The sequence below is a fragment of the Nansenia antarctica genome (assembly GCF_963989245.1).
Source record: "Nansenia antarctica genome assembly, chromosome: 16".
In the NCBI taxonomy this organism is placed as follows: domain Eukaryota; kingdom Metazoa; phylum Chordata; class Actinopteri; order Argentiniformes; family Microstomatidae; genus Nansenia; species Nansenia antarctica.
The window spans coordinates 23,160,845-23,186,445 of NC_137686.1; the positions used below are offsets into that span (position 1 = coordinate 23,160,845).

General features: G+C 45.9%; 2 protein-coding genes across 2 annotated transcripts in view; both read left to right on the forward strand.

The window, feature by feature from the left end:
• Positions 1-14,817: 14,817 nt before the first annotated feature.
• Positions 14,818-20,156, forward strand: LOC308172153 (E3 ubiquitin-protein ligase RNF138-like; the record flags this gene model as incomplete). Its single annotated transcript, XM_080547064.1, has 6 exons — positions 14,818-14,954; positions 15,165-15,318; positions 15,979-16,034; positions 18,616-18,745; positions 19,547-19,654; positions 20,070-20,156. The coding sequence occupies 6 exons, from the start codon at positions 14,818-14,820 to the stop codon at positions 20,154-20,156; spliced, it is 672 nt and encodes a 223-aa protein (XP_080403190.1).
• Positions 20,157-21,314: 1,158 nt separating this feature from the next.
• LOC308172154 (meprin A subunit beta-like) overlaps positions 21,315-25,601 on the forward strand; it is a gene marked incomplete at both ends in the record, with an annotated part of 10,313 nt that continues 6,026 nt past the window's right edge. Inside the window, 7 exons of the mRNA XM_080547065.1 lie at positions 21,315-21,321; positions 21,682-21,732; positions 21,829-21,872; positions 22,339-22,417; positions 22,874-22,991; positions 23,188-23,366; positions 25,211-25,429. Coding sequence (XP_080403191.1) covers positions 21,315-21,321; positions 21,682-21,732; positions 21,829-21,872; positions 22,339-22,417; positions 22,874-22,991; positions 23,188-23,366; positions 25,211-25,429 — 697 coding nt within the window. The remainder of the gene's footprint in view (positions 21,322-21,681; positions 21,733-21,828; positions 21,873-22,338; positions 22,418-22,873; positions 22,992-23,187; positions 23,367-25,210; positions 25,430-25,601) is intronic.

A 25,601-nucleotide genomic window follows, 5' to 3' on the forward strand; every position in this document is an offset into this window, starting at 1 on the left:
GCGAGCTGCGGGGGGTTGTCGGGGTCGGAGGGGGGAATGGCCAGGGCGCGGCAGGGGAGGTAGGACTGGAGGCCGGCCTCTGCGCGGTGGCAGGGCCAAGTCCAGGGGCAGTTCAAGGTCCAAGTGGGCCGGTTTGAGGCGATCAACGGACACACACTCAGGCCTACCCCCCATGTCAACCATGAAGTTCTTGGCTCCGGCCTCGATGACACGGAAAGGCCCGTCATAAGGAGGACGTAGTGGAGTCCTGTGGCCATCATGACGAATGAAAACGAACCTCGCTGAGTGCAGCTCCGGGGGCACCCTCGAAGTAGGGACACCATGCTGCGTAGTCGGGACCGGGACGAAGGTCCTGGCGCTGTCCAGCAGGGAGGCGCGCTGAGCGGCGGCGGACCAGGGCTCCGTTGACTTGGGAATGAAGTCACCGGGGACCCGCAGCGGCTGTCCAAACACCAGCTCAGCGGACGACGACTGGAGGTCCTCCTTAGGCGCTGTCCTGAGCCCCAGCATGACCCACGGCAGCTTGTCAAGCCAGTCGCTGTCCGTGAGGCTGGCTCGAAGGGCGGCCTTCATGGATCGATGGAAACGCTCACAGAGCCCGTTCGCCTGCGGGTGATAGGCGGTTGTGCGGTGGAGCTTGACCCCCAGATTCTCCGCCACCGCTGCCCACAGCTCTGAAGTAAACTGTGAGCCACGGTCAGAGGAGAGATCAGCAGGGGTGCCGTAGCGGGAGACCCACACCGCGATGAACGCCCGGGCCAGGTCGGGGGCTGTCGTTGAGGAGAGCGGAACTGCCTCCGGCCAGCGAGTCGTCCTGTCCACCATGGTAAAGAGATAGGTGTATCCGTGCGAGGGGGGCAGCGGCCCTACCAGGTCCACGTTTACATGATCGAACCTCCGCTCAGGCACAGAGAACTGCTCCAGGGGGGCCTTGACGTGTCGATGCACCTTGGCGCGCTGGCAGGCGATGCACGTGTCAACCCAGGCCCTCACATCCCTCTTGAGCCCATGCCAGACGAATTTCTCTGACACCAGCCGTGAGGACGGTTTCCTACCAGGGTGAGACAAGCCGTGTATCGCCTCGAAGGCGGGGCGCCTCCAGTTGGCGGGGACCACCGGTCGTGGCTGACCCATGGAGACGTCGCACAGGAGCGTGGCCCCTGCGTCACCGAAAACCACCTCTTCTAGGCGCAGTCCTGTGTCCGACAACTTGAGAGCCTGGACGGCGGGGTCGGCGGCCTGGTCTGCAGCCATGCGCGCGTAGTCCAAACCCAGTTGGACCGCACCAACCACCGCCCTGGAGAGACAATCCGCGACCTGGTTGGACTTCCCAGCAACGTGCTGGATGTCTGTGGTGAACTCGGATATGTAGGCGAGCTGGCGCTGTTGGCGGTCGGACCACGGCTCCGCCACCTTGGACATGGCGTGCGTGAGTGGCTTGTGGTCCACGTAGGCCGTAAACTCGCGGCCCTCCAGTAAAAAACGGAAGTGTCTGACAGCAAGCCACAGCCCGAGGAGCTCCCTGTCGAATGTGCTGTACCTTTGCTCTCTGGGAGACAGCTGGCGGCTGAAGAATGCAAGAGGCTGCCAGGCGTCCCCAACCCACTGTTCGTACACCGCTCCCACAGCAAAGTCAGAGGCGTCCGTGGTGAGAGCAGTGGGTGCCGAGGGCGAGGGGTGGGCCAACATGGCAGCGCGGGCCAGGGCCGCCTTGGTGTCCTGAAAGGCTTTGACACGCTCCGCCGTCCAGTCCACCGGCTGCTTCAGAGTCTTGCCCTTCTGGGCATCGTACAGAGGCCGCAGGATGTGAGCGATGTGGTGGAGGAAGCGATAGTAGAAGGTTACCATCCCGATGAACCCCTTGAGCTCGCTGATTGTGCTGGGGCGCGGGAAAGCAGCGACAGCTTCGACCTTCGAGGGGAGGGGGGTCACCCCCTCTGCGGAGACCCGGTGCCCGAGAAAGTCGATGGCGTTCCGTCCGAACTCACACTTCGCCGGATTGACAATCAGCCCATGTTGGCTGAGCCGTGTGAAAAGGGCCCGGAGGTGGGACAGGTGCTCCTCCTCCGTGGTGCTTGCGACGAGGATGTCATCCAAGTAGACGAAGAGGAATGGTAGGTCCCGGAGCACCGAGTGCATGAGGCGTTGGAAGGTCTGCGCCGCGTTCTTCAGGCCGAACGGCATCCGCAGAAACTCGAAGAGCCCAAATGGCGTGATTACGGCCGTCTTAGGGACGTCCTCGGGGTGCACCGGCACCTGATGGTACCCCCGTACCAGGTCCACTTTGGAGAAGAAGCGTTTGCCTGCCAGGTTCGCTGAAAAGTCCTGGACATGTGGGACCGGGTAGCGGTCAGGCTTGGACGCGTCGTTGAGGCGGCGGTAGTCCCCACATGGGCGCCACCCGCCGTCTGACTTAGGGACGATGTGCAGGGGAGACGCCCAGGGGCTGCTCGAGCGCCGAACGATGCCCACCTGCTCCATATGCGCAAACTCCGCCCTGGCGATGGCCAGCTTCTCCGGGTTGAGGCGCCTGGCCCTGGCGTGGAGGGGAGGCCCCTCGGTCTCGATGTGGTGCTCCACTCCGTGTTTCACCGTGGGCGCGGAGAAGGTGGGCTTGGTAAGGTCGGGGAATTCGGCGAGCAGCCGAAGGTACTGGTCACTTTCGGCGAGCGTATTGGACCACCCGCTGTAGACCGCCTCCCCCTGCGTACAGGCGAATGAAGCGAAAGTCTGTGAGTTGACCAGGCGCCTGTTCCCCACGTCCACCAACAGGTTGTGGGCGCACAGAAAATCCGCACCAAGGAGGGGAAATGTGACAGCCGCTATGACAAAATCCCACGAAAAACATTGCCCTCCGAAGCACACGTCCACCGCCCTAGTGCCGTAAGAGCAGATAGGTGTGCCGTCCGCGCCTGCCAACTGCGGACCACGCTCCTCCTTCGCCATATCCGATCTCTCTGCCGGAATGATGCTCCACTGGGCACCTGTGTCACAAAGGAAACTGCGACCAGAGGCGGTGTCTTGTATGAAGAGCAGCCTGTTGGTGACGCCAGCGCTCAGGGCCACTACTGAGCGCCGGCCCCGCCGTTTCCCGTCGGTCCGAAGGTGCAGGGTGAGCGGCACCGTTTGGCCTTGGCGCCAAAAGTGGCGTGGTAGAAACAATGGCCCGCAGCGTTACCCTGCTGGCCAGAAGGTCTGGCGTCATCCTTCGCTCTCCTGCGACGGTCGGGTGGCGGGGCGGCCGCGGGAGCGAGCAGGTCAGGGGACCGTTGAGGCATGGCCAAGACGAACCGGTCCGCCTCCCTGGCCAGGGCGCGGGGCTCCATGATGGCGGTGTTGGCCAGCGCCATCCTAACTTGAGCTGGCAATGTGCGCATGAACAGCTCTGTGAAGAGGATCATGGGGTCTTCTGTACCGAGCAGGTTTAGCATCCTCTCCATGCTCGCAGAAGGCCTCTCGTCACCCAAGTCCGACATGGCAAATAGGCGACGCACCCTCTCCGCAGTGGACAGTTCAAATGTCTCTAGAAGCAGGGCCTTGAGGCGCTCATATTTGTTCGTCGTCGGGGGAGCAGACAAAAAACCTACCACTCGAGCTGCGGTGGAGCTGCCCAACATTGCCACAGCATGGTTGTACCGGTCGTCGTCGTCATCGATGTCACTTTTATTGAAATGTGCCTCTACAATAGCAAACCATGCAGCAGGCGTTGATTCCCAGAATTCTGGTAGCTTGAGAGTGGGAGTGTGCGCACCACGCGTTACCCTGACAGGGGATGGTGATGGCTGCCGCTGGTTTGAACGTCTTCCTCGCCCGGACATTTTGCAGGATTGTAATGTTCGTCGCTGGTTTTTGTACACAATTACGTTAACAAAAATCCACGTCGGGTCACCAGTGTAGTGCCGGAGGAAAAAGGAAAGACGTAGGCAACGTAATGATAACTGTTTAATCAAAACAACAACTTGTACTCTCAGTACAGGACCAGAAAATGGTTACCAAAACTCGTGTATCTAAACAGGAAGGTGCAACGTTAATAATCCTCCCCTCTGCCCCTAGTGCCAGAACTGGTTCCCTCCCACTACACAACCAACAGTAAGAGGAGAACATGAACCCATAATGTAGTCACTACAAACCCCCACTTTGCTAACATCATGAGTGGACCCGGTAACAATGTGCTGCTGCGCCATTTCTTCAAAGTCATCATGCGAGTTGATGAGAAGCGACGTTGAGGGGAACACAGAATGTCAATGTCAAGGAGAACACTTGAATTATGGTTTTGGTGACATTCGGTTTTGGTGTTTGTGATATCATAGGGAGTAAAAACAGATACTGGTAAGTATTTAGGTAACTAAGGCTAGAGGGGTGGTAACTCAGCAAATTGCTGATGCTAATGCGTAGTCAATAAGTCAAATCGTGAGCTTAGAATTATAAGGTTCTATCTCCATTTTTGGCAAAATTTAGTTTTTTTACACAAGCTGATCCATTAGGTGTTTATTAATGCCTGTGTGGTGTTATTTTTAAAATGTTGACATTTTTGAGTTAGTAATTCATAAAATACAAAGGTTCCATCTCACAAAACATAATGGAATGTAAAAACGTTGACGCTCAATATCTCTGAGCTGCCCTAAACGGAGATGGAACCTTATTTCTAAGGTCACGAAATGTCACCTGACTTGATTGACCATAGTGTCGATGGGTCTGACTCCCCAACAGAAAGCCTAACGTCAGACAAAAAAGGACAAAATCAATTGCAGTGTCAGATACTGTTGTAGGACGCTTCCTTGTTGCCAGATAAGGGTGTTTTCTCTAACACTACCCCCTCCCTTCAAACAGATACAGACGTTCATATAAAAGCTCAGGAATAAATCAGTTTGTTTTTGTCTGTACAATTTCTCATACATTTGAGAAATATACTGTAATACATTTCCAGCGCTTCGGTCGGATGACTACTTGTCGTGTGTGTGTGTGTGTGTGTGTGTGTGTGTGTGTGTGTGTGTGTGTGTGTGTGTGTGGACATGGCTCTTTACTTTGGGAACCCATGTGGGTACAACTCTTCAGGTGACCAAGATCAATAACCTCCTTCCTGACCGTATTCCAACCCCTGGTCTTTGAAGTAAGAGCCTGAGGATATTTGATAGTGGTTCTTCCCAAAGTGGCTTTCGAAGTCAGCACGTTTTCTCTGGGTGTTAAAAGTCTTTTGAATAGCTGAATCTAACTCTAGGGAGTCTCACATCAAATAGATAGATATAGAAATCCTTTCTGTGGCTTTTGACTCAATTATTTCAGTGGTTCATTCGGTACCATGCATACCCAAGCCGTGCACTATTCGGCTCAATTCGAACTCCTGTTGAGAGCTTTGCAGGGCATCCACTCAAACCACCTGAGTATCTCTACAGCTGTAGGCATTGGTTGTTTAGCCAACCGTCTGGATTGTCTCAACTCATGGTATGGGATCTTGTAGCTCCCAGTTGGTGAAGTCATAACTTCTACATTTGGGTGCTTTTGAAGTGAGAACTCTTCAAGCAATGATATTCTGTTGCTTTATAATGAACGTTAAAGAACTACAAACATACATTATCCATACCCCTGGGATTGTTAACAATTGAATGTGTTGATATTGTACAGAAAGTGTTAATACGGTTGACATGTTCACCGTTGGCTGTCAAAATCAGCATCCATTATCTGATGAGAAGGTAAGGTTACAGTGCATATGTCACAATTCATAAACTTGGGTATCGTCAAGCTGAGTTTCCCACTTGGAACTCCGACTTGGAGGGTCATAGTGGTTATGTCCCTCGCACCATCAGTTCCGACAGCCACTGCACACATAATAAGCTCCATCCATTCACATCCATTTCCAAAAGCCGTTATCACAACATCATGTATTAAATGGTAAATGGACTGACTTATATAGCGCCTTATTCCAAAGCGCTTTACAACGGCCTCTCATTCACCCATTCACACACACATTCACTCACCAATGGCGGCAAGCTACCATGCAAGGTGCCGGCCCGCTCATTGGGAGCAATTTGGGGTTCAGTGTCTTGCCCAAGGACACCTCGACACATGGCCAGCCAGGGTTCGAACCGCCGATCTACCGACCTTGCGATCATTAGACACCGGCTCTACCGGCTCTACCTCCTGCACCACAGCCTGTATTAGTAGTTGATCCGGCCACAGCACTGCACAGCAGCAGACCTACACTCACTGAACACTTTATTAGGAACACTATACTGGATAGGGCCTCCCTTTGCTCTCAAAACAGCCTCAATTCGTTGTGGTATTGATTCCACAAGATGTTGGAAACATTCCTTTGAGATTCTGGTCCATGATGACATGATTGCATCATGCAATTCCTGCAGAGGAATGAAGTTAAACAAGGTGCACTTTTCAGGGGCACTTTCAAGCTGTGAATCTCCAGTTCTACCACATCCCAAAGGTGTTCTTCTATTGGATTCAGATCTGGTGACTGGGGAGGCCACCGAAGAAAACTGAATTCATTGTCATGTTCATGAAACCAGTTTGAGACAACCTTTGCTTTGTGACATGTACATTATCATGCTGGAAGTAGCCAATAGAAGATGGGTACATTGTGGCCATGAAGGGATGCACATGGTCAGCAACAATACTCAAATCGGCTGTGGCATTCAAGCGATGATTGATTGGTATTAACAGACCCAAGGTGTGCCAAAGAGAGAGAGCAACGACACAGGATGACACAGGAGAAGGTACAATATATGGTTTGTTGACAAGTTGAATTCATCCCCTGAATACACAATCGATAGAAAGAGTGAACTCTCAATGGAGAGACAAGGAAGGAGTGAAGCTGGATCCTCTGCAGGTATAGAAGAGTTGTTATTAATAAACATGAGCTCAGTATCGGTAATGGAGAGAATATTGACCCCCAATGCAGGGAGAGATATTTCTCTAAAACCGTGTGAGCTATACTATTTTGATATAGATTATACAGCAGATAAAGTTCACGTATAGTTTGGCCTTGGAGTCAAAGTTAAAGTTATCGTACCTACTGATGAATAATAATATTATTGAATAACTGAATGGCATGGAGGAAGGAGAAGGTTTGGGGTCAGAAGAGGGCAAAAATACTTTTTAAAGTGTGATATGAATCATAGAAAGATTTCCTTTAAAGAGGCAATCTGGGAATGGTATTTCTTTTTAGATGAATGCTATATAGCTATTGATTCTTCAATAATGTGGATGAGCTGGCCAATATCCACCCACTTAAAAGTCTTAAAACAATGACTGAGATAAAAGCTGTTAAATAAAATAGGAGATTTATTTTAAAACTGTGAACTCAGAGTGAAAAACATCGGCAGCTAAAATCATCTGGCTCACCATGATAAAAAACATTAAACTGACAAACATTAGTGACACCGATTTAAAATTGGAGGTGCCCTATTTGTCTCAATTAAAATCATCTGTGTAAGGAGTGTATGGTGTATGGAACTGGATAGGCCACACACTCGGAAAACAAAACAAATCAATCGCAAAGCAGCAGGGCTCTAACATGGAACCCACAACAAGGCAGGAGGAAGAGAGGAAGACCTGGAACCACCTGGAGGAAGAACCACAGAACAGGAGATGAAGGCGGAAGGGCTGTCATGGCAACAACTGGATCGGAGAGCACACGACCGGAGAGGATGGAGGGGCTTCATCAATGGCCTGCGTTCCCTAGGGAATAAGTAAGTAAGTGTGTAAGGTGATGGAGATGCTTTAGGCCCCTGTCTCTCAGTAGGATTTGTTTTGTCTAAACACGTTGACCTTGGGCTGGGCACCTGCTCCCCGAATGATAAGACCGAAAGCAATAGGTGGGCTATGCAAGGACTTTCGATTTGCTGTCTCTGGTACTTTTCCACTGATTGTAGTTTAGCTTAAAGCTGAGGACATGCCTTCCGCTCCTCAGGGATCCTTCCTACGTTTCTATGTCTCTCCCTTGTGTGTACATTTTATTAAATGATTGAAAGACAATGGGGTTCTTTTGACTTCGGACATCACACCTGAACCTAAACATTCCTAACAAAGGGAGCCACCAATCTAGCTCCAATTTCCACCAAATATTGATTTCTGAACTCTTTTAAAGTTAAAACTGCATCTTTTTTTATGTTGACCAGTTGTCATTTAATTATTATTCAAATAAATGCTTTTATTGGGAGAAATGTTGTCAGTAGTAATAGTAATACCAATGTCTTTGGTGAGACATGACCAAAGATATTCTTCACAAAGAATATAATGTAATGTGTAAAGTAATGTGAATATAAGTACACTTCTATAAAGAATGCAATACTTTGTCCCAAAGATAGCATATTTATCTATGTGTACAAGGAAACAACATAATGAAATCAAACGACACTCGTGTTGTCTAGTGCTGGTGTAACAGAGTTGGGAATGTATGTTTAGTTGTGGTGAATGTAGATGAGTTTCGCCGTGCTTGAGCAGCCCTGGTTGTTGTTGGAGCCCCCCTTTGGAGTTTGGGTGTACTGCAGGTCTGCGCGTTCTTTTGTCCTTCTCTTGTTGCCGTACTTACGGTGGAACCAGAACATGGCCGCCATCTTAATGGGTCAAATAAAAGAATTGAATGAAAGAAGGTTGCCTGTTTGACCATTGTTACACTGGTGCCGTGACACGTCGATCTCAAGATCAGCTGAACGCCGATCTCCGTGGATGCTGCGTGGATGCCAGGTCTTAGTGTGATAGATCAAGTGTGGTCAGAGTATTATAGTAAATGGTCATTCAGTCTGAGGTCTGTGATTACATCAGTTTAAAAAGTGCTTTGATTGTTTGGTTTTTATGTCCTGCTGTAACTTTATATTTTTTTTTAAACATTATTTTTTATTTTATTTTTTTCATTCAGTAATATTACACAACGCAAGTCTGTACCACTATGGCTCAGAGGCCAGGTTTTAATGATGAGATTTTTGCCAGTCCAGTGTTGCCTATGGGGAAGTGAGTAGAGGAACCGCGTTCGAGTCGGAGAGAGTGGATTCCTGTCCTGGGAGTGAGGGAGGGGAGGTTGAAGACATGGAGTATGGGGGAAGAGCTGTTCGGGAGAGGGATGTTCCCTTGACTGTTCCAGAGCCCAAGGATCCCAAGGGAAGAACCCTGGAGTGGATCACCCAGTTACCATTCCCTGACCACTCACGGACAGAGGCTACTAACACTGTAGTGTCTTCAGTCTTGTTTGCCCCTCAGAGGGTCCCTGAGCAGATGGCTGAGGAGCAAATGGTAGATCAGTCCATTAACTCTGATTCTAGATTTGTGGTTAGCGCTGATGATTGTACTGATGTTTCTGGTAACACGAATCAGACAGATGATGCTAGTGACACACAGCGTACTGACACTCTAGCTTCTGTTACACAGTGTGAACATCCTAGTACAGTCACACAGGTCAAGTCCAAGTTTGGTCGCCTTATCAAACCAGTTGACAGATTGATTTATACTATGTCAGGACAAGACATTATCCAAGACACTAAGTCAAACATTCGAGCTGTTTGTAGGTCAGTGTTTCAGGCTTTCCACAGTTAGATAAGCCGAAGCTCAGTTCAGTGCATGTATACACTGTGCACACTGACATCCTATGACATATAGGTTTGTTCGTTATTCTGATTGTTTCATAAGAGGTTGTGGCCTCTTGAAGGCTAGTAATACACAGTGAAAAAAAAAAGGGTCTTGTGGGGTGTAGAACGCATCCTACCGCCAGTAGTTGGTTGGAGAGATAGGTTACCTCTCTTTCCACTTCATCCTTATAGGATACTTTTCAAGTTGGCTGTCCTGTCCTTTGGCGGCCCTATGTAATAGTGTAAAAAGTAAAAAGTAGTATTTAAATGTATAGTTGCTGCTCAAGGTTGGCGAAATTCAGGGGAGGTGGGTGTAACAGAGTTGGGAATGTATGTTTAGTTGTGGTGAATGTAGATGAGTTTCGCCGTGCTTGAGCAGCCCTGGTTGTTGTTGGAGCCCCCCTTTGGAGTTTGGGTGTACTGCAGGTCTGCGCGTTCTTTTGTCCTTCTCTTGTTGCCGTACTTACGGTGGAACCAGAACATGGCCGCCATCTTAATGGGTCAAATAAAAGAATTGAATGAAAGAAGGTTGCCTGTTTGACCATCGTTACACTGGCAACCTAGAAAACAGCAACTAACTCATGATACATACCGTTATATTATTCCTTACCATGGCCAAGAAGTTGACAGCAAGTTGAATTTCGTCCTAGGGGAATAGGGAGAAATGAGGAAATGTCATTGAAACAAACAGCGCCACAAATCAACAACTTTAATGTAATAGAAATAACATATGTAATAGATAATAGTTCCCTCCTTTGGGTCCGTCGTTGTCACCACTTATCTACAGTATATACCCGCGGGCAGTGGTGTGCCGTCAGGGCCAGCAAGGCCTTCTCTGCTGGCCTAAACATCATCAGAATATACATTTTATTTTAATATATATTTTCCACAAATATGTATTAATGATTCCCCATAGTCTATTCTCTTCATTTCATAGCTTTCCTCTTGGTTGCGCTGCTTCCAGTCTCCGATTGAGATTTGGAGGGCTGGCCTTTATGTTAGAGCTTTTATCCAATCAAAATGTGTTGCTAGGGGGCTCAAAAATCTGCCCGCCTTCACATTAAACGGTGCTGCGGATTCGACCTGTAACTTAACATTGGAACGAGAAAACATGTGGCGTACCTAGTAAACCTACGTAGATGCGAGCAAAAGCAACAACGGCGCCTGCTGTAAGGCTCAATGATGTCAGCACCCAGCACGTCTTTTGATTGGATACGCACTATTGCTACGCACTATTGATACGCACTATTGATATTCACTATTGAGATGCGGAACTATGCCGGTAGATGTGAAACGTTTGAAAGGGCGCAGGGAAACGGAGCCTCACAACGAAAGCTTTCGTTGACTGATCGATAATACTGATCGATTGTGTCCTGTTTTTGGGTAAACAATAACTTTCATTTAGGGGACACAATGAAAGCGCCAAGTCCACAAACAGAGGAAACTACGTTGAGCTTCTTTCTTTTCTGGCTGAAAACAACCCAGATTTACATTACCACCTGTCCACAAACAAAGTGTTTACTGGGACGTCAGGCAAAATACAAAACGACCTGATTTTTGCTATTACTGAAGTGATGGAAGAAGAGATCAAAATGGAGATTAAAAAGGCACCCTTTGTCGCTATTATGGTGGACGAGACGACAGACGTGGGTAATGTAGCGATCTTAAAGATGTTAGTTTAACACTCTTCATTGTAAATGCGGATTTATTGATTAAAAATGCTTCGGAAATATTAATATAACTCTGTTGTACTTGTCTGACTATGTTAAGGTGATGCAACGCCCGGTTATACTGTGTTTCTGTCTAGTTTCTAGAGCCATGGCGTCATAACGATGGTATTAAGAGGTAGAATAATTCAGGTAGGAATGTGTCGGACATCACTGAAGGCCTAGGTGTGAAATGCACCGCCCGCCACTGCCCGCGGGGACGCACAACAATAGAAGAGGAATGTGAACGTGTGGCACACCTTCAACTAGCTTATCTGCACCTGCCTGCTGCTCATTTGCCAGCTACTGCACTTTAAATGTTTTTTAAATCAACTGTTTTACATTTATTTTTCTTGTATTTTCTTTACCTTTTCTTTTTACTGTTTTCCCCAGCTCTTATATTCACGTACAAAGACCGACTAGTTGAAAGAGGTGTGCAAAAGAAAGAAACTGTAATGTTGATACTGAGTAGTTGGATTTTTGGTGCAAGGTCTAGCAGAGACTGGGAACGTCCACAGAGACTGGGAACGTACACAGAGACTGAGAACGTACACAGAGACTGAGAACGTACACAGAGACTGAGAACGTACACAGAGACTGAGAACGTACACAGAGACTGAGAACGTCTGAGAACGTACACAGAGACTGAGAACGTCCACAGAGACTGAGAACGTACACAGAGACTGAGAACGTACACAGAGACTGGGAACGTACACAGAGACTGAGAACGTACACAGAGACTGAGAACGTCCACAGAGACTGGGAACGTATACAGAGACTGAGAACGCATACAGAGACTGAGAACGTCCACAGAGACTGGGAACGTATACAGAGACTGAGAACGCACACAGAGACTGAGAACGTCCACAGAGACTGGGAACGTACACAGAGACTGAGAACGTACACAGAGACCGGGAACGTACACAGAGACTGAAAACGTCCACAGAGACTGAAAACGTACACAGAGACTGAGAACGTACACAGAGACTGAGAACGTACACAGAGACTGAACGTCTGAGAACGTACACAGAGACTGAGAACGTACACAGAGACTGGGAACGTACACAGAGACTGAAAACGTCCACAGAGACTGCGAACGTATACAGAGACTGGGAACGTCCACAGAGACTGAGAACGTACACAGAGACTGAAAACGTCCACAGAGACTGAGAACGTACACAGAGACTGAGACAGACCTTTTCCAAAAACTGATGTTTGTGGTGCTGGTGGAAAGCCAGTGGGAAGTACAGAAAGACTGTGTAAGGTAGAGAGATGAAAGGGATATGGAAAGTTAGATCTTTACCTTTTCTTTTTACTGTTTTCCCCTGCTTTTATATCCATTCTATGCATGTATATGTTTTTATATATGTTTTTTATTCACTTTATGTTCTTATTCCTGTTGTAAAGCACTTTGAGCTGCATTTCTTGTATGAAAGGTGCTATATAAATAAAGCTTCACTTACTTTCTTACTTACCTTCACAATGACGACGATACACAAGTGCAGGGCTGTGGCCAGCCTAATGATAATAATAATAATAATAATCATAATGATGAATATAGATTTAAGATTAAGCACAATATGAACCATTAGACCACCATTAGTGCTAGCACAATAAGTGCTATAGAAGTATTAGAGAACATAGTAATATAACAATAATATAGTCATAATAATATTTCATATAAATAATCACCATTATGTTTAACTGGAGTGATTTTATCTGGGAATGTTATTTTCATTCTTCATTATGTAATGACACTGTTTCGCCATACTATATAAGGTAATGCGTTTGTGTCTACATAGCCTAGTATTTGTGGTCCATAATAAAAAAAATAACACCATTGACAGAAGAGAATGGTGATTTGTGTAATGTTGGACTATAGCCTATAATCAAGCCGCACAGATCAGATCACTAGCTTTGGTAATATGGACGTTCTATGACTGTGCCCTGATCACTGTTCTATGTAGGCCTATACAGTAACTCTGCAGAGACAGTGACCTGAGGATACCTTATACCTGTACAGTATTTGTGTTCAGTGCCTTTAGCCCCATCATTTTGATCTCATAGATCACTATTTGCACTTCTGTTTAGATGCTAAACTGCATTTCGTTGTCTGGTAGGCCTACTTCTGTATTCTGCAATGACAATAAAGTTGAATCGAATCGAATCTAAAAGAAAAAAAAAATCTATGAATTTGAGAGTGGTTACATTTCTCCACGAAATAAAGTGTCAGGGAGACCACTTTATTGTTTGAATCCCAGATTGCTCCTTTAACACAAAATGTGTGCATAGAAAATCAATCCACAATCACAAATGTGTTTGTGAGATCCCAATCCACAATCACCAATGTGAACATGAGAGATAAGACGTTTTGAAAAATAAGTCCCAAAAAAATGGACATGTTCCAAAGATGAGTGTGTACTCAATCACATATTGGAGTTGCATAATCAAAATAGTTCAAAGCCAAATGATGACTCATGAAAGCGAATGAGATTGGGCACTGCAAAAGATTTGGTGCTTTCCACACTTCCTTATGTAGACAGAATGAAAGTGGAAATAAATAAATAGTGTTGTTTGGGTGGACCGGGTTGAAACAGTTGGTTGTTGAGATCAGCGCAAGTTCAACCATACTCTAGATCGGTGTTGGCGAGACGTTTTTACACGCGGTAAGTGCGGATTTTGTATGTATACAATTGTGTGACGTTGAGGGGAACAGAGAACGTAAATTAATTACGTGGAATACTTGAAGAATTGACTTTCTGTTGTGTTCGTGATTGCAGGGGGAGAGAGAGAGAGAGAGAGAGAGAGAGAGAGAGAGAGAGAGAGAGAGAGAGAGAGAGAGAGAGAGAGAGAGAGAGAGAGAGAGAGAGTAAGTAACTCAAGCATTGGATATGCTAATGCTTGTCAATAAGTCAAATGTCATGTCAATACACTAGCCACTAGCATTATGTTACTTGATTGACCAATTAGTGTCAATAAGTCTGACCCCATAATAGAAAGCCCTATGTACAGGCACACTGAATGTACTGTATGTAGCCTATGTTTGACATAAGTGGATAGAGATACAAACGAGATCATGATGCACAGCAAATGATGAAATGAAATAATGTTTTTCAGCTCAGTAGTCTAGCCTCACTGTAGCTGTACTTGAACTGTGACGGCATTGGTTAAAGGAGACATCTATCCTTCCTTCTTCTCCCCCATAATCAATTGTTGATCTCCTATCACTGCATTCCAATGGATTATGACACCTTCACCTGGAATCCAACCATTGCAGTACCATTCTAAACAAAGCTATGTCATGGTTTCATGAGCTTTGGCTTTCAATAGCATCCTGAGGCCGTACATGTGTGGCCGGCGGGTTTCGATCCTGCGTCTCCGGCACATCACAATACGGTGTTAGCCCGCCGAGCTGAAGCCCAAGCATTAACACTAGGAGCGTACACACACACGTTCACGTCAACAGGCAGGGTTAAGCAACTCTCCTGTCTCCAGGTTGGCAGAGTTGGGAATTCATGGGAGCTGCGCACCCTGCAGCAATGGAGCCCCTGGGAGCGATAAGGAACATAGAGGATGCTGAGGACACTCTGGAGAGCCGTGTAGCCGAGGACTACGACTGTCCCATATGTCAGGATGTCCTGAAGACCCCCATCAGAACCAAGAGCTGCAGACATATGTAAATATGTATTTATATATAGCCTAGGTCAAGGAATTCTGGTCGTCCACCGGTCAAAAATAATCAAATGCTCAAATCCGGTGAACTTCACACAACTTTAACAAACTGGGTATATCCATGTCATTAAACAACAACATGGCTTTCCTTTTTCCTGTAAATAAACAACACAAATTGGCCTATTTTAACCAGGGAACCTCTCTGTCGTCCCAGCTTTTGTAGGGAGTGTTTCGTCCTGGCGGTCAGGAGCCAGGGGCCGCAGTGCCCCATGTGCAGGGGTCCCGTGTCAGAGAACGAGAAGAGAGCAGCAGATATCCTCCAGCAGATGAGACAGAAGAAAGGCAATTGTAGGGCCTGTGGCACTATGGTAAGAGCCTGCGCTCATTACACTGATTCTGACTATTGCTGTCTATTTGTTAGATGTGTGTGTGTGTGTGTGTGTGTGTGTGTGTGTGTGTGTGTGTGTGTACATTATGTACATATAATCAGGGGAGGCTTGTGGACATAGAAATCAGGGGGATCATTGTAATGCATGGAATAGGGGGAGGGATGTGAGGGACGTGTGTTTACCATCATTTCTCATTCCATGTCATGCATTACTGTTGGAGTACAGCATGTACAAATCACTTCATGTTTGTCTGTGTGAATAATGACTGGCGTGAGTGAACAGTTGTACTGTGAATGTACTGTTTTGTTGTGACAGTTACATACTGAAGAGGGCGCTGTTTTTCCATTTTCTTTTGGTGACTCCTCTCCAGCAACAATGTAGGGGATTTCCAGCATTGTGGTCAGAATTTCCCCTTTGTGCCATAGCCCTGACCATTATTCAGGTCATACTGTACCGACCTAGTTGTGCAGGGGATGAACCTGGGTTACACGTTTCTTTTTATTTCTTAATGAATGTATTATTTTGGGTAATACTTGGGTAATACACACACACACACACACACACACACACACACACACACACACACACGCTACCCCATACAATGTTCATGCTTAACATGTGGTTGGTCTCTCTTCTCAGAGGTCTCTCAGTAGGATGAGGGCTCACTACAGAAACTGCAGGAAGTACATTGAGGAGTATGGCACAGACCAAGATCCACCAGCGCCACTACCACCACTACCAGCACCACCACCACCAGCAGCACCAGTCACACCAACAACCCAAGAAAGCAACCATGGTGGCAGGATCTATATAGCTGGGTCAGTATACAGACACCACGTTTATCAAAACAGCAGCACACATACTGTACAGTGTAGGCCTAAGCCTTTAGCTTGCTCAATCATCTTTATTGTGTGGTGAGTAGCTTCGTCCCCAGGCTATTGGCTGGAAGTGTCTGGGAACTATGCAGGGAGTGGCAGTGTCAGTAGTTCTACAGTATCTGGAAACTACTGACAAAAAGCTTACATTACATGTTGGGCATTTAACAGACACCTTTATCCAAAGAGACTTACAACAAATACATTTTGTCTAAGTAAGTACGTGAATCATCTATCCATCAGTCATCAGAAGAAAAAGTAATCTATAATTTAATAATTTAGCAGACGCTTTTAATCCAAAGCGATTTACAATTACGAATTACAGGGACATTCCCCCTGGAGTAACTGAGGGCTAAGGGCCTTACTCAAGGACACACTAGTAGTGGTGTGGTTTCAGGCGGGATTTGAACTCACAACCTTCCGATCACAAGTCCAACTCACTATCCACTAGACCACCACTACCCCCCAGTCTATGCTATGATCAGGGGCCATTGGCAGTTACAATGCTAGAAGAAGGAAGAATGTATTATTATTTTTTATTTTTTTGTTTTTGTTTTTTCAGATTTTATCCCTTTTTCACCCAATTTGGTAGCCAATTTAACCCAACTTAGCATCCAATTATCCCCTGCCTATTGTATAGGATCCGCCGCACGACCCCGTGGCCGGCAGTCCCAGAGGAGGGCGCCAGGCAGACTAGGCTGACTGGCTCCTCGAGCCCAGTACCGTTATTCCGGCACCCAGGGGGCGGTGTTGCGCGACGGATCCTAGTCCAGAAATACTCCTATACCCCCCTCGGAAGCGGCCGGCCAATATGCCGCTTCCCGTGTGCCTCGGCCATATCTGGATCTGGCGAGCCGGGATACGAACCCCGGCCCCGGTGGGCAGCATGCACTAGCGGCCAGTGCGTAGACCGCTACACCACCGCGGGGCTGAATGTATTATTATTATTATGATTATTATGATTATGAGTCGTATGATTATGCTTATTATTATTATTATGATTGTTGTTGTTTCTAGTAGAGAAACTGTACAGGGGGCTGGTGGTTGATGAGGAAGCTGTAGTAGGTCTAATAGTAATGGGTACTAGCAAAAACGTGATGTGCCACAGTACCAGTGCTTGTGTAATGCTTGGGTGATCATAGCCATGCACGACTTGACTAATGAAGAACATAATTATCTAAAGATATCTGAGGTGTAACCTCCTGTGAGACCTGAAGGTTTGCATTAGCTCCATTAGCTGGGCTTATTAGCTCAGCAGGCTAACACAAACCTGCTGCGGTGCTTAGAAGGTAGTGGAAGTGCTGTCTGATTACAGAGGCAGAGTTGCTCAGGGTCAACAAGGGCGATTGCGTGTCCATGGACGAGACCGCATCAGTTCAGCTCCATTAGGCTTCTCTCGAAGATAGCATCCTTTAAGTAGAATAAAGCAGCGTCTACGCCGGAAAATATCAATAACCTATCAACCCGAGTCAACAGGGTTGTCATGACAACAGTAAAAAGTACTGACGGGTTTGCATCCAGGTGACCGCTTCGTTTGATTGATGGCTCTTTACTTTGTCCCAGTTGTAGGGCACTCCGTCCTGCTCTGTCAGCGAGTCAAAAACCTTTTTTTAGTCAAAATGACCTCTCCAAAGATGAAATAAGTAGCCACACTAGTGGCACTCATGATGGAGTTACTAATTACTAGATAGAACAAGGGCATGTGACCTATTTTCATCATAGATTAATTTTTTGCTTGACCGGAATGGATGCATTATCACTTTCACAAAGAAACTTTTAAAACCTTTTTAAATGTTTAGTCCATGGACCTCGATAGTGGTGTGAATATCCAACACAACTTTCATTGTTTGAGATGTGTGCTCATCCAGTAGGTGACACTGAATTATTGGGGACATGATTGCTAGTTTTAGGAGTATGTCATTGATGGTCATGTAGATATTTTCCACTAGGATTCTCTCAAGACTTCCTGTACAACCTCACATGGCTGTCACTAGAGGGTAAGTAGTAACATGTTAGTACCCATGTTCAAAAACTCTATGGCCCTGTCCAAATACTAACAGAATGCATCCCCTTTCATCACTTCCTGGGAGCCATCACTCATCTTACAGGTACATCACATGACTGGATTGATGATAACGTTTTTTTATGATAAAGGATTTTTTTTTCTTTCCTAGCACCAGGGGAGCCACCCCTCCCAAATTTCGTTGTTTGGTACCTGTACTATAGCAATGACAATAAAGACCATTCATTCATTCATAAAGGTCAACCCTTGCTCCACCTATCTAATTGTTTTCCATCACTCGATCTCCCAAGGAACAAAGGAAGGAAGGATACATTTTCATAGTATTTGGGAAAGGCAAATAATGTGTTTGAGATGATGATGATGGCTATAATCTTTCAGGCCAAGAGTGGTGCCAATGAGCCGTGGAGGAGTGTACTACTCCTGTCCATACTGCCCCCTGCAGGGCTTGACAGACATGGCACTTGTCCAGCACTGTGTGGGCAGCCACAGAGGGGAGAGCTCTCCAAGGGTAAGAGACGACTACACTGTCTTTTTTCTCAGGGTTTCAACCCGGGTCTCCCACATGGATGCGCCTTAGCCCGCTAAGCTAAAAGCCTACAGTAGGCGTGAGTGGATGGATGTTTACATGGCCTAAGGCAAGGTTTACTGATTATGGGAGAGTGGTTCCAAGGCATCTCTACTCCACATGCCTTGACACTGCTCTCTGACTGAAATATCCTTGACCACTACAGAATTAATGTCATAGGCAAGGCCTTGTTTAGCATATTTCATACAACACAGGCAATTCAAGGTAAGGCAAGGCATGTTTATTTGTATAGTACATTTCATACAACACGTGCAATTCAAAATGATAAGAATATATATATATATATATATATATATATATATATAGAGAGAGAGAGAGAGAGAGAGAGAGAGAGAGAGAGAGAGAAAATTTAACAAGATCTTTTAAGAACATTTAAGAAGAACTTTCCTGGATGCACAGTGTACAAGTTTTTAACCCTTGCCTGCTTGCGTGTTCTGTCACCATGTGAAGCGCATTGAATCACATTTTCTTTTCATTCACTTTAAAAAATAAAAAAAATCACATTCACCCTCACCAAGACAATGCAGTATCTGACTGGGAGAGTACTGTAATGCTACACGGAAGACACATTTTGTAAAAAAAAGAATCATGATTTGCGAGGCTTCACAATTGCACAATTGAGTTGCGGCCCAATTCACCAGACCGTGTCACATTTGTATTCTCTAACGAAAACCTTGCTTGTTTGTCCAGGTTTGGTCATTCACCCCCTTGTCTGTCCTCTAGGTGTGTCCCATCTGTGCATCCACACCCTGGGGTAACCCTGGTTACTGCAGCCGCAACCTCATTGGCCACCTGAGCGCCAGGCACTGCTTCAGCTACGAAGGGTACACGGTAAGAATGTGTCTCTTTCAGAAAATCCCACCGACGTTTTCTTGACAATAAGAGCTGTTCAATAGTTCACAAGTTCAATGCTAGCAACTTTCTGTTTTCACATACCAGGCAGGCTGTGCTCTTGTGTGAAAATGGTACACACACACACACACACACACACACACACACACACACACACACAGCACCTCGTCATTGTTTGTTATTACAATGAGCCCATCCTCCGATTTCTACCGACACCAGTTTTTACTGATCAGTATACCTGTTGTGATACAAAACAAAACATTGAGAAAAAAGTACCAAATGCAGACGAAAAAAAAACAGTGACCACCACAAGGACTATTGTGTGACGAAGACACACCGTTGTTGCCTACGCTCATCGTGACTCTTCTTCTGTCCAATCCTTGTTTTCCTATAGAATGTGTGGGAGGACGAGAACACCCAGCTTTTCCTTGCCATTCAGCAGTCACTCCTACAAGCACCTGTCCCCACAATAAGACCCTGAGCTTGTACGCGATGTTCCAACACAACTGAACATTCCTCAACTGCTCTTTGTCACCGCAATCTGTGATAAATGCCTTGCAATTTTGTGTTCAAACTCTGTGTTCTTTTCTGTGTTGTATTGTACTGTAATTGCACTCCACCGCAATGTACAGTATTGTACGACTGTACTCTTTAGTCGGGCTCTGAAGTTCACATCGTGGACTGCAATCATCTTCAATGCCTTGTTTGATATGTTACATTGGGTGCACAGGGTGCAAAGTAACATATCAGAGTGCAAAACTTTTCAAAGCATTGAAGCTTCCATGAACATTACCTATCATTGAAATGACCATGCCAAATGACCACAATACATCTGTAGCGATTTCTAGGCACTCCAGTTGATTATAAATGGACTAATGGATTGCACTTATATAGCGCCTTATTCCAATTATTGGACCTCTCATTCACCCAATCACACACATATTCAAACACCAATGGCAGCACGCCTACCATGCAAGGCGTCAGCCCGCTCACTTCAAGCAATACTATACGCAAATAACCTCAATGTCCTCATATCAGCACATTCCAATTATTTATGTTTTTACAGTACAAGTGTGATTTCCTGTTTAATTATTTTCTTAAAGAAGATGTACCATGTATCATGTTGATTAAACGTTATTTTCCCAGAAAAACCTGTTCTCCAGTGGTGTGCACACTGTGCAGGGTGCAGAATCAGTTTTGTGTATCATAGATACCGGTAGATAATAATATGATAAGTATCATAGATACATAATTACTGATATGTTGTTGCTAAATGTTGGCTCCCCTGGTGTGTGTGTGTGTGTGCGCGCGAGTGTGTGTGTATGTAGCTATATCTGTCTGTCAGTACCTTCATCTTTACCACTTACACGTGGAGAGAGATGTGTTGGCTGATAAGCGTTGGAGTTGATTTCAATCTTGTCAACTTATCAGCTGCTTCACAACTCTGTCAATTATTGATCTGTTATCACCTGATTAAATTGATCTGTAATCATCTACCCACCATCACAGTACCTAAGGGCAAGGGTAGTTATTCAAGGTGTTCCTCGGTTAGGGTCACTAACTTGGGAGCAACCATGGGCAGGAGAGCTACATACATTTTTATACTTCATATTTCATACCTCTTTTGTGGCAATATCTTATGTCTGGTAAGCCTTGCACTCATGTATTCTCAATTATCTAGAGACAGTTATTATAGACGTTTACCGTCACCACTATGTGTTTAGTTGTATTATTGACATGTCATGGTAAATCACTGCTTATTTGCTCTAAACAATGATTTTCTTCCCCTGTGTAGCCCACACAAAGAGTTTTAGGCAAGTAAAGCTTCTTCTACTCATCATGTTTTTTTTCAACTCTTACAGTGTTGAGTTCATTCCCAGATGAACATTGCGCTGTAACATGATTACAACATTAGTGCTTCTACCTTTTATAGGACGATGGTGAGTGGAGGGCCGGGTTCATATAAGACACTGTCACTTAATGTCGTTAAAATGTTTGCCCTACAGAGTATGATGTGGACGGAGGACGGGACCTTGACATTATTGACATCAATGAAGGTTTGTCCAAATGTTCACGTTCACAGTCGTGTCTTTTTCAATCATCCACAACACTCGTCTCACTCTGAAGGACTGTGTCCTCCTTGCTCTCCACAGCTGCCGGGTTAAACCTTGTGGAGGGAGATATCGTGCTCGATGAGGTATGTTCAAGTGCAGACCTGACTCAAATGCTTTTATTTGAGCTTGGACTTCTAGAAGAACTCCTTTTTGTCCCATTGTGTCAGGCTAACAGGGGCATCATGTGCAGCTCACGTATGGAGAGTTTGACAGTATATTTGACACTATACTGTACTGTATATGTTACGGTACATGTGGGAACACGGTACATGTGGGAAAACTAGGGTTAGGGTTAGGTGCTACGGTTAAGGTTAGGGTTAGGGGTAAGGTTAGGGTTAGGGATAGGATTAGGGTTAGGGTTAGACATGCCAGCATGTACCAAATCGACGTAGCACCTAACCCTAACTCTAGTTTGCCCACATGTACCGTATTCCCACATGTACCGTAACATATATATCCAACCCAGGTCTGAATATTTTGGTCAACACTTGTATTTGTCCTAAAGAACAATCTTTCCTTTCTATCAAATGCCGTCGATGGCTCATACAGAGACAAGGTCGGAATTCTCTAATTGGGGACCAGTACAGGTGGCCGAGGACAGTCCCTTACTACCTGGAGGATGATTTAGGTAAGGCAACAAGCTGCATGTACAACACACAAAGGAGCCGGGAATGCCATGGATTATGTTTCTAGTTCCAAAGGTTGGCCATTTAGTGAGACGCAGCACTGTAGTAGGCCTACTGTACCTGGATGTCTGCGAGCCTATCTCACGGTCCATCTCTCAGAGATGGCTCTACTACTGGGGCGCTTAGGTGGCGTAGTGGATTAAGCACTGACCATGTACCGCAGGGATCCCGGTTCGATTCCAGCCGCGGACATATCCTGCATGTCATCCCTTCTCTCTCTCTCACCCATCCTTCCTGTCATAATCTCTACTGTGTCTGTCAATCAAAGGAGAAATATGAGTGCCCCACTCAGAAAAAATAACTAAACTAAAAAGAGATGGCTCTACTTAAGTGTCAGAGACATAAGAACTTCTTCATCATTAAAAGTGAAAAAATCAATGATTCTTTCTGCACCCCAGAGATCAATGCGAAAGGTGTGATTCTGAAGGCCTTTGAACAGTACAGGCTGAAGTCTTGTATTGACTTCAAGCCCTGGGAGGGTGAGGAGAACTACATTTCCATCTTTAAAGGCAGCGGGTAAGTGACAAGGAGGAGAGGATCTTTTCATGCAGTTTTTGAAAATGTATGCTGCAACACGGAACACATGTTTTCAAAAGGACTGAAAGATACACGTAACCGTGCACAAAAAGTGATTTCTTATTTTGGAAAGATGTGTCCCTGAAAAGAATGCTGAATTTGTATTTTTGATGTCTTCTGATTGTGTCGTCCTCAGTTGTTTCTCTTCCGTGGGGAACCGGCACGTGGGGAAACAGCGGTTGTCCATCGGGACCAACTGTGACCGCATCGCGACCATCGAGCACGAGTTCCTCCACGCGCTGGGCTTCTGGCACGAGCAGTCGCGCTCGGACCGCGATGACTACGTCAACATCATGTGGGACCGCATCTCTGAGGGTACTCAACCTCTCTCTGTGGCTGTGAAATGGCATACTAGCATACTGCATACTATGAATGAATGGTCTTTATTGTCATTGATATAGTACAGGTACCATACAACGAAATTTGTGAGGGGGGGCTCCCCTGGTGCTAGGAAAAAAACTAAAAACAAGAAGGGAAAAGAGCTGGTTTACATAAATAAAGGCTATGTACACTATCCACTATACTATACTATACAAATAAAACACTGTGCTGTACTCTATGCTATGCTATACCTATTCTAACATTTCCTATCTCTGAACCTTATGTACCTGAGGGTTGTCATATTGCACATAGTATTATTGCACATTCATTTAAAGTGTCGCAGTTTGCAGGTTTGAAATGTTCACAGTTGTGTTTCAGTATTGCACTTGATTACAATCTAGTAGCTGCCATCAAATTGTCTAGATTGTCCAGGGCCTAGAACCTAGGTCTTTGCTGTGTTCAGGGCCTGAATGGCCCTGGGGTAGAAGCTGAGCTTCAGTCTATTTGTCCTTGCGGACATGGTCCTGAACCGCCTGTCCGAGGGCAGCCGAACAAAGTGTTCGTTCCCAGGGTGGGATGGGTCTCTGGAGATCTTGGAGGCCTTCCTGAGGCAGCGTGTGTTGTACAGCTCTTCCAGAGAGGGGAGGGGGGCGCCGGTGATCTTCTGGGCCGATCTCACGACTCTCTGTAGCGCTTTCTCAATTAGTATATACTGCATACTGCCTACTAAATTCATAATAAGTATGCCAATACCAGCCGACCGAAAATCTAGTATACATTTCTTGCATACTCAAATTTCACATACTCTAGTAGTGTGAACGCACTGCATACTCAAAATCTAGGTCATATCTAGTATGAGTAGTATGCTAGTATGCCATTCCGAACACAGCCTGTTTTACCCTAAACCCTGTTGGACAAGACACAAACTACAGTATTGTCAACCACATAAAGCGACTTCCTGTTTACAGACGTCAGCAAAAAAAACGTGAATCATATTGTGTGTGCCTTAACTTCCAAAGTGGGAAGAGCCAATAACAACAGTCGTGGCAGATTCTGTAGAAGTTTGTTTTTGTTGACGTCTGTAAGCAGGAAGTCGCCCCACTAATTCAGTTGGTGTCACTTTGTTGAGCCGACTGCACCTTTAATTAATTCTCTTCATCACATCCCCCTCTAATATTCTCTCTTTGTCCTGATATTCTCTGGCTCTATATGTTCATCGAACTTACTTTCTCTCTTCGTACTCCGCTGAATTCATCACACGATGTTCTCATTCAGACACACAATTGCCATCTGTTTTCTCCCCCCCCCAAACACATTAAAGTATTTGTCGGAATGACAGTAAGAGAAACATTTGCATCTGAACGAAACAGCCTTAGTGTAGCTCACCTGCTGCTGTTTAATGAGCGTTATAACACATGCTCCAAGCCATGTGTTAAATGCTTAGCAATATGCCTGGCATAATCTTCTGTGCGTGTTTAACCACCTCAGATAAAAAGGCAAAGGGCAACATTTGTAAACAACAATCTAGATTAAATTCAAATGAGGTCATCAGAGTTTATCTTTACCAGACGTGATCGAAGGGCAAAGTGCTGTGGTGTTAGTGGTCAGCATTCTCACATAGTCACATAATGGATGATCCGCCTCTGCATATACCCCTTTACAACAATGGCAATTATTTTTCACAAGCATTTAAATTAACCTCTTGAATTGACAGCATTGAAACAGAATTGACCCAACCTCCCTTCTCTCCATCCACCCATCCATCCGTCCATCCATCCGTCCATCCATCCATTCGTCCGTCCGTCCGTACGTCCATCCGTCCATCCATCCGTCCACAGGCAGAGAGCACAACTTCAACACGTACAACGACACCACGTCCAGTTCTCTGGGCGTCCCCTACGACTACGGCTCCATGATGCACTACAGCAAGAACGCCTTCCGCAACGGCACCGAGCCCACCATCGTCACCAAGATCCACGCCTTCAGCGACGTCATCGGCCAACGCATGGAGTTCAGTGACAACGACCTGCTCAAACTCCACCGCCTCTACAACTGCAGTAAGACTCCATAGTTCCCTATCCATACCCCCCCCCCCCCCCCTCCCTCAGCTCCTACTCCTACTCCCTAGACACCTGCTTGCTATCACAGTACATCTGAAAGGATTGGGATAGGTCCATAGATAAAGGGAAAGGCCTTTCCAACTCTCAGAAAAGTTGAGTTCTGATGAAT